Here is an 11,381-nt window from a genome sequence, read left to right on the forward strand (position 1 = left end):
GGGGTGGGGGGGGGGAGGAAGGAAAATTACATAGCTAGAAATTGCACCATAATCTGCTATAAAACTGAGGTTCAAATACTTCTGTTGAATCCTTTCAAAGAGCTACAGCTGGCATGCACGGTTTGTGGTAGTAACAGCACACTACTGGTTTATCTGATAATAAAACGGTACTATCGTCATGTATCTTCAGGGGGGATATGATGTTTGAGTGCTTAAAGCTGTCATCTTCACGTATATGTGAAAGTTCTTGTGCACATACCTTACCCTTCTTAAAATATCTTTTTAAAAAAAGTTCTCAAGATGGGCACCTAAAATTCATTTCTTTACATCTTTGCTTTTATCAGTAACCCGTGTCTTCCAAGTCATTTGTCCAGGACTGCTCTTGACAGCAACCTATCCTTCCCCCCCACCACACTGAAACAACACCTTTAGAGGCTCTTCTCAGAAAACTTGCTTCTTCTGAAAGAAAGATGGGAGAAAACTCAAGAATGCAATTTTAGTTGAAATGGAATGCAAGACGTATGGAACTGCGATCATTAAACAGTAAATTGCACAAAAATCACTATTAAACAGTCTTCATCTCTTTTGGAGTCAGAAATGCTCATTTTAGTAATTTTTCAAGTTTGCGGTATGAGAAAGTTGAACTTGAGATGCAATTCAAATCTCTTTAAAATGCATATTTGCTCTGTTTCCTAGGTTTTAAAGCAGTAATAAAATACCCAATACCATCATCCAGCAGATCAACTGTAAATATGTCCTAGACAACTTTATCAATCACTTCTAAAATAAAACAATGAAAAAGTATTTCACAGAAAAATGAGAAGGCAGACTATGTGTTGTTTCTCAACATGCTGGTAATTCCAGAGACTGCTGTAAAGATACTCTGGCTACAATTCTGAATTCTCAAATGATTTCTAGAATACACTGAAGGATATCTCAATCTCTCTTAAAATGTTTAAATACCGTGGGGTAAAGAAACTCACGAGTTAGCTTTGCGAAGAGCTTACCCTAAACTCTTAACACTTCAAAATTGGATTTAAACAACACAAACCTGCAGCAAATCCATCGAATATTCGATTTTTCCTTAGCACAGGGTGGCTATTGGTGCTGATAAGAACACCAGCTTGGGCATTCCTGAAGATATCATTCTCTTCCAGAAGACCTACGACAGACCAACAAACATGGCGTTTGAGCTTGTTCACATCTCCTTACCCGTAACCATTCTGTGAAGCATTTCCAAAAGGTCTCAGGTGCCATCATCTTGCTCATTCCTTTCATTTGGGTAACACCCCCCAATAGCACTGAAGTCAGCGATACAAGTTTAAAGTAATTCTCTGTCTAGGTGTATTTTGTCAGTATACAGAATAGAACTTGGGATCCTATGCACCATTACAGAAAACACTGTTTCCTTTTTGAGGAAACACTAAGTCTTTTCACTTTTCAAACTTTTCTTCAATTTTTCTAACACCTTTCTGTTCTTGTCTTCTAAAACAAGCAGCCTGCCAAAGCAAAGCTTAACTTGCCTTTTTGTTACTGCAGGACAGGATTACTTTAAAATGGTTAACTTAATGTTAAAGCTCATTTACAGCAAATGATTATCTACAAAATATCAGAAGCTGATAGGAGGACACACAACAGTCAGGGGATTTCAGAGGAAGACCACTTTAAATTTAAAAGTATACAAGAGATTCCTTAAAAATCCATCTTTTTTGCCCCCCTACATCTTTGACACTGGCAGAACCTGAACTGCTGAGATGCATGATTTTGGCTACACGACTTGAATTCAATACTGTCTTTCAGTCAAACAGCAAAGCTTACCAAAGCAGATGGGATAAAAGGACTGTCCTAAGCAGCAATCTAACAGTCTCCTTGGATGAGATTAATTACCTCTCTGCCTCCCACAGATTTCAGTATTACTGATGTAATTAAGGCTAAAAAGCATCAGTGTATGTTCATTATAACTATTTTATTACTTCAGAAGACAAGAGCTAGGTTTCTAAAGAGCACTTTAAAAAGGACACTGCTTAATCTGAAATTAAACTCTTATCCAGAATATTCAGTATATGCCAATAAGGGAAAAAACTACCTCTTCCCCCATTAAATATACAGATGCCTCCATCTCTTCCATCATGGATTTTATTTCTTCTTAGTGTAGGATTACTGTCTGTTTTAATCCATACACCAGCCATTGCATTATCAAAAATTTCATTGTCTTCTATAAATCCAAGCCCTAGAATTGAAGGAAGGGTGGGGAAAAAAAAAAAATCAAAAAGGATAATAAGTGTGAAGAGATTATATTGCAGAACAAAAAACAATTCTGGATAAATGTGAAAAATAAACCTACCAGAATTATAGACAAGAATACCACCATTTTGACCACCCCAGATCTTGTTGCGTCTAATTTTGGGGTTGCTTCCAGTTCTAGGGAGAAATGTAAGCAAAGAAGTCATTTAAAACCTTTTACTATCTCCGAAGACCAGACGTTTACAACACCTCTGCAGAAGTGCCCCATAGATCTCACTGCTTAAAGATCTTACTAAAATACAGTTATTTCCAAACATGCAAACATATTTTAGCCTTATGGACTTTAAGGGCCACACATTCTAGTCAGTATCTGGGCTGTATTAGCAATAACTTTCTTGTAAGTTAAAGCAGAGGATATTCAGACATGATGGATTTCAAACACATTTTACCTTATCTGAACCCCTGAGTACATGTGATTATAGATGTCATTGTCTTCTAACACGCCATGTCCATTGTCATAAAAATAAACTCCAACCTAACACATGGAGAATTAAATTATTAGTTCCAAAGTAACGAAGCATAAAACTGCAGAACTTTCTGCCTCCTTGTAACCACAGAGCAAAACTCACTCACTTGTTTCCCACTGTGTATTCTGTTTCTCCTCAGGACTGGAGTGCTCCCTGTTGTCACCCAGACTCCAGCCAAAGTATTGCTGTAAACTTCGTTCTCCTCAATCACACCTTGTCCTTTTTCATGCTAAATACAAGACAATTTAAGAGTTGAGAAAACCTGCTAACTGCCAATACTGTTTTTCTGGCTGGTACCCATCCCTTCCCAACACGGCTTCTTTATTGTAGCAAAGTAATTCTTTTCTATTTGAGCACATATTTTCTTTTTTTTTTTTTAAATAACAGTACATCATGATTTTGAATGTCTGCCATGAAAGGAAGAACCCTTTGCACGTAAATCGTTGTATTTCAAGGCTCTGCAGTAGTATCTGCAAATCCCCACTAGCTGTTGGTAGAAGAGGTGCCTCCCTAGTGCCCTGCAATCAGATGAAACATGTGGCACTTGGCACTTAAACCTACAACCAGCCCTGTCCACCAGACTGACAAAAAATTGGCACGTCTCTTAAGGTAACTATATTTACCACGTGTTTGTGCTTAAAAGTAACGCAACAGGATTCCTGGTCAGGGTAAGCTGTTCTGGTTAGATTCACAGAACGAATAGGTGAAGATGCACACTTGCAGCATTAGCTGAAGCTTAGGTAATTTTTGGCAGAAAGATAGACAAATATTTCTCAAAATCTGATATTGCTTAAGGGAACTTGACAGCTCTTTCAGTTCAATTAGCAGAGCCCTTGCACATGCTGGGAACTGTGCTTTATTCCTCACTTTTACAATACACGACTGTACAGCAATTGCAATGTATATCATCCTGAAGGCAAAAAAAAAAATTTCTGAGGTTAGTGGTAAACACATTACACTCCAAAAAAGCAGAACAAATTTCTATTTTTTTTAAATAATGACAAACTACTATGAAAACTAAACCTTTAAAAAGCTTTTAACCAAGAAATGATGAAATTCTATCATCTATTCCATGTTTAATTTTCTACTCCATAATAGAAATAATTTAGTGACATTCAGAAGAGCCTTCATCTTTTAAATATCAGCACCAGCTTCAGTCTACTACAATTAACCTAGTTTATAACCTAAGAAATTCAGTCATTGTAAGTACAACCACACATTTTACACAGAGCACCCTCTTCCAACATTTATATGAACAGAGAACAAGTTTGTATGCCTGTTTGTAGGTAATACTTACTACGTAAATTCCGCCATGTTGACCGTCATGAATCTTGTTGTGTCGAACTATGGGACAGCTGTTTGTTCGAATCTGTATTCCTGCTAATGCATTACCTGTTAACAAAGATATTATTTAATACAACTTACATACTTGTTTTTCTCAGAATTCAAGATGCAATAAGCAAATTAGCTTACCATAAATGTCATTTCCTTCAATAAGGCCTCTTCCATCACCAAAGATATAAACACCACCTTGATTCCCATTAAAAATTGCATTGCCCCTAAGGAACAAAAGTATCCACATTATGAAATGATTATAATACCCTGTACAATACTATATATGTAGGTAGCATCTAGGACTGTACAATATTCACATTTAAAATAGAGAATTTATGTTCAGTCGCTTTGAGAAATACACACTTCCAAGTATACATGCAGATGAAAAATGCAGTTCAACTGAACATGGACAGCAATTTCATTTTTTACATATACAGGAGTATTTACAGTTCAGTATGAAGAAATGAAATAAAATTGCACTTTTCCCATCCCCATCAAATCTTTTCTTCTAAGTAGAAAAATAGCAACGAGGAAAACAATACCTTATTGTTGGGTCACTGTTTGAGGTAATCCAAACACCTGCAAAATTGTTTGCATAGATTTTGTTCTCTATGAATTGTCCCCTTCCTTTTTCATGAACATAGATTCCTCCAGTCTGGCCGTGATGGATTTCACACCGAACTACTGTAGGATTGGCATAAGCTTTCACTTCAAAACCTGCTATCCTGTTTCGATGTATGTTGCAGCTTTCAAAATAACCCTTAAGAAAAAAAACATGCAGTTTCCTGTAAAAGTCCTTTTTTAAAGTGAAGGCTATTCCCTACCCTCCTTCCCCTCTAAATACAATCCTCATTTAAAAGGAAACAGTACCAAAACTGACAACAAGTAAGTACTTACATGGCTAATTAAAGCAGCTACCGCCACTATATAATTTTTTTCCCAAAAAATAAAATACTGTTTCAAAGACAGTGTTTGCATTGCTATTTATTACTACCCATGGAATACCAAGAAAAAATGGCAACTCTGGATATAGCTCAGAGAGAACTGAATATCACATTTCCTTAGCAGCTCCTAAGGATCAAACTCCTTTCAAAGGCCATAAAGGCCCACAGGTCCCATATAAAAAGGTCAGTGCTATCGAGAAGACTACCTACTTATTTTCAGACCCAGAACCATATATATATATATTTGGTAAGAATATGATGTATTTAGGAAAAAGTGTCCTAAATTTCTCTGAAATCACTGGTCAGAAGAAGTACATATGGATGTGGGAGATGAGTAATTTTTTCCAGGGCTAGACTGGTCTGAGCAGACATCTGATAAACTTTTTTTCCCCTTCCCCTTTTTTAAAAACGGTGTACACTTCCATTTCGGCACTGCAATAGTAGTAGTGGGCCTACAACAAAACGGTATTTAGACAAATGCCTTATAAACAGCATAGGTACGGGGAAGGGGGGGGCAGACGTTCCACAAAGCCATGCCAGGCACGCTCCTCCTGCTATGCCAACAAGCACCCGCGGAGCAGCACGATGAACCGGTCCATCTGAAAATTCATCTGGCAACATGGTTGTTTTCTGCCCACTGATTTTTCCAATTCTAGTTCATTCCAGGGCCACGCAAAATAACTGTGTCAGTCCTTTCAGAGTATTTTTCTGACACGGTTTTAGAACATTTTGATACTAAAATTCAGCCTGTTCTTTGAGGTGAACTTTAATGGTACTATAAGCCCGTTTTGCCCAACTAGAAGAATAGAAACTAAACAACTGAAAGAGAGGAAGCAGCTCTTATTGGAGATGGCAGACAATCACCAAGTGATGCATTTTAATTTGCGGATGGCTTGGATGCAAGGTCTTGAAAGCTCTAACCCAGACTATCTCCAGCGGGCAGCTGCGGAGGGCAAGACTGAAAACGGAGCAGATTACATTCAGAGCAGTATTTGCTGCTAACAACCAAAACTGCGCTGTCCCTTAGATGCAAGAACACCTGGCCGAAAGACAATGTGAACAAATTCTAGTTCTTTCTTTTCTCCTAGATGTCTGTGTCTCTGTGCACTGCAAAGCCACCCACAGTATAAATTATCTATATAATTCCAGCTATACTTTTAGCAGTATCAGTCCTCATCATGCAACAGATTACCTGTTTAGTGAACTGGTACCATGTATACAGGTAAAACATCTGATCCAAGAGGACAGGGCACTGACTTTGACCGATCTTTGTCACCCTCATAGGTACCTCATCCAAATGCCATTTTTCCTATAACCACTTTAGTCACTTAGTCTCACTAATCGTGGGACTTGTTTTACTTGTGAACTACCAAAAAGCACAATTCCTCCTAATGCTCAGTGTAACTGGATTCCAGTGTTGGTATTCACATGACCTACTACCATGAGCAGCTCAGTCCTGGAGTTTCTACTACCTACCACATGGAAATTACTCATCACTGCCAACCTAGGTAGCAAGCACTCTGTTTCACTGTTGTACTCTTCATGTGCTGTGAATTGCTAAGGACTCTAAAAGGTAAGGGGGTCCAAGAGAGATGGTGAATATTCAAGCACCACTTCCTCCAAGGTCAAGACTGGTGCATCCCTATGAGCAAGAAATCAAGCAAGGGGGGCAGGAGACCTGCACGGACGAGCAAGGAGCTTCTGGCAAAACTCAAATGGAAGAAGGAAGTTTATGGAATGTGGAAAAAGGGAGAGGCCACTTGGGAGGAATATAGGAAAGTTGTCAGAGCATGCAGGGATGTGATGAGGAAGGCTAGATGATCTCCAGACGTCCCTTCCAACCCCAACCATCCTGTGATTCTGTGCCTCCTATCAAACATATTTTGATGATAAAAAAAGCAGAAATACATACAGTTCAACAAGGAAATTAAGACAGCATGCACTTCTCCCTGCTTTGAGGATTGCAGCCAGGAAAGGCACTGCATTGACTAAATGTTCTCCAAAAAAGTACTAGCAGTGTGCATGGCTTGGCTCCCCAGGCCCCTCTGGGTTACAAATAAAAAAAATCAAATGGAAAAAGCCTAGTTCCTGTAAATATTCAGAATATTTTTTTCCAAGGATTTAGGATTAGATTGCTTCAAAGTGAATAAAGATGTTTTCAGAGTTCAAGGAAGCTACACACTAACAGACGGAGGAATCTAAAGGACATCTCCTCAGAAATATACCTTCACGCCAAGAGGCAGACTATGCGACTCCTTATCCCAAAAGGAACCACCTTCCCCCCCCCCTCTTCATTTTCACTTAAAATGAAGCCCTCTGAGAAATTTGACAATTTGGCATGAAGTAAAGCTTTATCCTCTTAATGGAATACACAATTTCAATTAAAGTATTACTATACATGGTCTAGTATCTTTTTTATTTCTTCACACATTGTCTTCCCTTTGAGTGCCAAATATGTTGCGACTACAGCAACATGATGAAGGAAAAGAGGTATTTCAGATGCGCTTCATCACAGCCGTTTCGCATGCCATGTAGAAGCTGCAAACAAGCAGAGTCTTTATCATGTAATCAGCAATATCTTTGCAAGCTTCAGCAAGCACTGTTATTTAATAGTAAGGAAAGTTTGGTACAAATACTTTTAGTTCTTGAAAACAATACCATATACTGTGTAACTGAAATTTGCTTGGAAATGAAGTGCAAGAAAAGGGTCCTTCCGTTCTGCTTGTGTCCCAATGTATCTACATAATACGCAACTTCAGAGAGGAACAGAAGAGGTATCTGTAGATTAATTGCACTCTACGCGTCCTAGAATACCATAACATCACTTCACAGCAGAGGACAAGTGTCATTTCTTCAAAAAGTAGAAAACAGAGCCTTCAAAATGATTGCTCTTCTACCTCCTCAAAAAAACTAGGACCGCTCATTCAAAAGAAACAGAGAATTTACTGTAAACCTCTGTAAAGGGAGTAAGTGCTCCTCAAAAGGGGGAGAAGAAAAAAATAATTCCGTGTCTCAGATTCCTTTATAAGGCTGACTGTTGGGTCAGAAAGTCAAGGCTTTCTCCTAGGTAAGATCCTATAACATTCAATACTCACAAAATGCATTAAAAAGTCCAGTCCACCTCAAGCAGAGTCAGCTTAAGCTGAACTGCTGACTTTGAGCTGATGCAGTTAAATGCAGTGCATTTCTGCACTTGTTGAGACCATGTCTGAACACCACCTGCATGCTAATTATTAAACTGAATTCAGTTAAACCAACAGAATTGCTGCTTGTCAGAAACACGTGCTCTTCCACAGTCCTGAGCAACCGCCTCATTCTCAGACTGCCCGTTTCCTATGTCATTCTCTGTTGAAACCGACAACTTCTTTGGCCCAAATTTACCCCCTAGGGAGAAGTGCTAAGCTTTTCTCTGTCTTTAAGATCCCAGGCAATCCCTGGTACCTTTTCCAGCCATCACAGCTGCTCCCCTTCAAAAGGCATTGTTGTGCCTTTGAACTATATCCTCTCAAAGACATCTTCCCTTTTATTTCTTTGTTTGTTTGTTTTTGTGGGTTTTGTTTTGGTTTTGTTTGTTTAAGTGATGAATGTCTGGATCGAAAGAAATCACATAGGGGTTCAGACAACATTTTCTTAGAAAGTTAACAAATATTTTGTTAACAAGGAAACTGTTTTTCTAAGTATGGAGTTAAATGATCTATATCCATAGGGCCTAATACTGTTTGCAAACCCAAAGCCTACTGCCAGCTCCAGGTAGAACCAGTAACACCATTAGAAACAGCCTGCTCCTTTCTTACCACTTCTAACAGCACACATGGGTTGCCCAACCTGCAGCTCTTAAGCCCTGTCCAGGTGTCAGGCAGCTCAAGCCCAGATCCTTTACGGAGACTCTGCCAGGCTGCTGTTAAGGTCAGGAAGGTCAATACTCCTCTGCACAGAGGGACTGCAAGTGTTATATCGCCTCCACCTACTTCTAAGAACGATTTTCAAGTGTGCTGGGTACTTTACTTGTGTTTTGTGATGGTTTCTGGCTGTAATTCATCAAGTAGTAGTAGTAGAAGGACCTGAAGGACTCGGCACCTGGTAGTGCCAGGATTGCTTAGTAAGAAAGAGACTCCTGTGATTTAATAAGAAAGAAGGAATAAGGGATGCATGCGGGAAAAAAATAGTACAATCTTAGACAAAAAAATACCAAGTTTAAGGAGACTCAGAATACCTTAACAGTAGCTTTCTGCTTGCAAAATCCTAAATATGAAATAGCAGTTCTGTACACCAGATTTATTTAAAATACCAGGCAAAGCGTTAGCTGGGGGCACAAGATGACAGCTACAGTGACAGGAAGCGTGGGCAAGAACGCACTGTGGCAGCCTGGTAAGATGGGAGCAGAGAAAGTAGTCACAGACAGACAACCACCACAGTAAGGGTAATGTTGATGTTTCCACACATTACTTACTGTACAGAAAAAGTTGATGTGATGACAAAGAAGGGCTCCTGCGCAGCTGGACAAGCTCTGAAGACTTTCTACATCAAGACTAACTCAGTAATTGAGCGTAGATTATTTTTTTTTTTTGCTTTCTGCATCTTATCTAGTCTAACAAATACTGCTTTGAAATGCATTAGGGTTAAAACTTGTAACTGATAGGACTTTGCTCACTGCTTTTCTTCTCAAAGGAATTTTTTGCCCATGTATTTCTAAAAGGGCTTTTTTCCTTTCTCTGTCTCAAGGATCACAACATTATAGAAATGCAGAGGTATTTCATGTTATTGTTTGAACAATACAGGTAAAAAAAGGAAAAAAAAAAGAGAGAATTGTGCAAGGTCTAACATTTCCTAAGTATTTATTGACACGTGTATTCCCAACAGAATAAGAAAAAAACAAAAAAAACAGGCAACCAAGACAGAAAGAAATGAACTGCTAAAGAGTATTGACACTGTATCAACTTAATTGAATAGCAATAATAATTTTTAATGCTATCAGTCACATTTATGTTTATAAAAATTTGTCTCCCAAAGCCTGGAGTGGTCTTTATTTGAGAGTTGGTGGATTTTATAAAAACCTAAATGTAGCACAAAGAAAACCACATTCAAGATGCAAAACAAACCCTTTATTTTTAATGCATAGGAAAAATTTGCCATTGAAGCAAAAAGCCAACTAAGTTTTTATGTAGTCTGTATAGAAACTGGCATAGGTTTCATTTCTATTTTTTTGACTTTATATACGCACTTCTTTTAAATACTGCAAATCAGATAATTTTAAAGACTGAGCTGCCAACTAGTCACAATCACCCAACTTAGATCCATGCTTTCCTTTCATGAAAAAGAAAAAAACCAAGCAGTAATGCTATGTTTCTCATTTGGGAGCAAGGAAAATGAAGACTGTTATGCCTAGATCTCAGCTTTACACTACAAAATGGTGCTTATCCTTGCAGTAAATCAGAACTTCTCTGTTGTTTGCATACGACTACTAAATACAAATTTAGGACAAATGTCTGGTAACTTGTCTCAGGCAACTGGCAAGAGAGGTCAGTGTAAGGCATTGAAGTCTGCCAACGCCATGCTGCATTTTTAAAGCCTGCTTGTTAAACATTTGGCAGGAGCATCAAGGCAAACATCAGAATATTGCCAGTTTAGAAATAAGAGGTTAAGTTTCTACAAGCATCAAAACACAAAGAACAGTCTGAGAGTATGAAACCGAAAAACAAAGCACTCTTGAACCTTTCAGAGCCACCGCTTCAGCACAGAAACCCACGGGAAAAGAATGTGTAGGGTAGGAATTCAGCACAGGAATGTACTTATCTCACTTCAGAGTCACAAGCAATGAAAAAAAAAAATATATATACACACCCAAAAATAACAGAAGGGAAGTGAGAGAAGTGAACATCGAAAATCCATTAATTTGTTTAGGTATGTAGGATTTGCATCTGAAAGATATTATGTCACTTAAAAAGTATGTCAATATTGCCAGTGATGTAATTTTGGCAACTCTGTCACTACATGATACAGAACAGAGGACGCTGCCAAAAGCAGACTTTGAGATGGAAGGGAGGGGAAATCTTTCAGAGAAGTTTATGACTAAGAAAGATTTCAATAATATTTGCAGCTGAGATAAACAGTATTCACATGTTCTCTTTAATGTGCTAGCATTTCCTTTAAAGAAAAAAAGAAAATTTTATTTCTATTTCATTTTGCTTGTGCTATCACACTGATCACAGCACTGGAACAGGCATTCTACCAGTAAGAAAACAGATCAAATACACTTTTATTCAAAATGAATCAAGTGAATTCCGCCTGGCTTCCCCCCCCCCCCCCTGTTTCAATACCCAACTATTTTATT

General features: G+C 38.4%; 1 protein-coding gene across 1 annotated transcript in view; it reads right to left on the bottom strand.

The window, feature by feature from the left end:
* Positions 1-11,381, bottom strand: part of FBXO11 (F-box protein 11) — a 39,967-nt gene that overhangs the window by 3,633 nt on the left and 24,953 nt on the right. Inside the window, exons 11-18 of the mRNA XM_009705145.1 lie at positions 4,649-4,866; positions 4,245-4,330; positions 4,069-4,163; positions 2,878-3,000; positions 2,694-2,779; positions 2,345-2,421; positions 2,087-2,230; positions 1,052-1,162 (exon numbers count right to left, since the gene is read on the bottom strand). Of these exons, the coding sequence (XP_009703447.1) occupies positions 1,052-1,162; positions 2,087-2,230; positions 2,345-2,421; positions 2,694-2,779; positions 2,878-3,000; positions 4,069-4,163; positions 4,245-4,330; positions 4,649-4,866 (940 nt within the window). The remainder of the gene's footprint in view (positions 1-1,051; positions 1,163-2,086; positions 2,231-2,344; positions 2,422-2,693; positions 2,780-2,877; positions 3,001-4,068; positions 4,164-4,244; positions 4,331-4,648; positions 4,867-11,381) is intronic.

The sequence above is a fragment of the Cariama cristata genome, unplaced genomic scaffold, assembly GCF_000690535.1.
Source record: "Cariama cristata isolate BGI_N322 unplaced genomic scaffold, ASM69053v1 scaffold8118, whole genome shotgun sequence".
In the NCBI taxonomy this organism is placed as follows: Eukaryota; Metazoa; Chordata; class Aves; order Cariamiformes; family Cariamidae; genus Cariama; species Cariama cristata.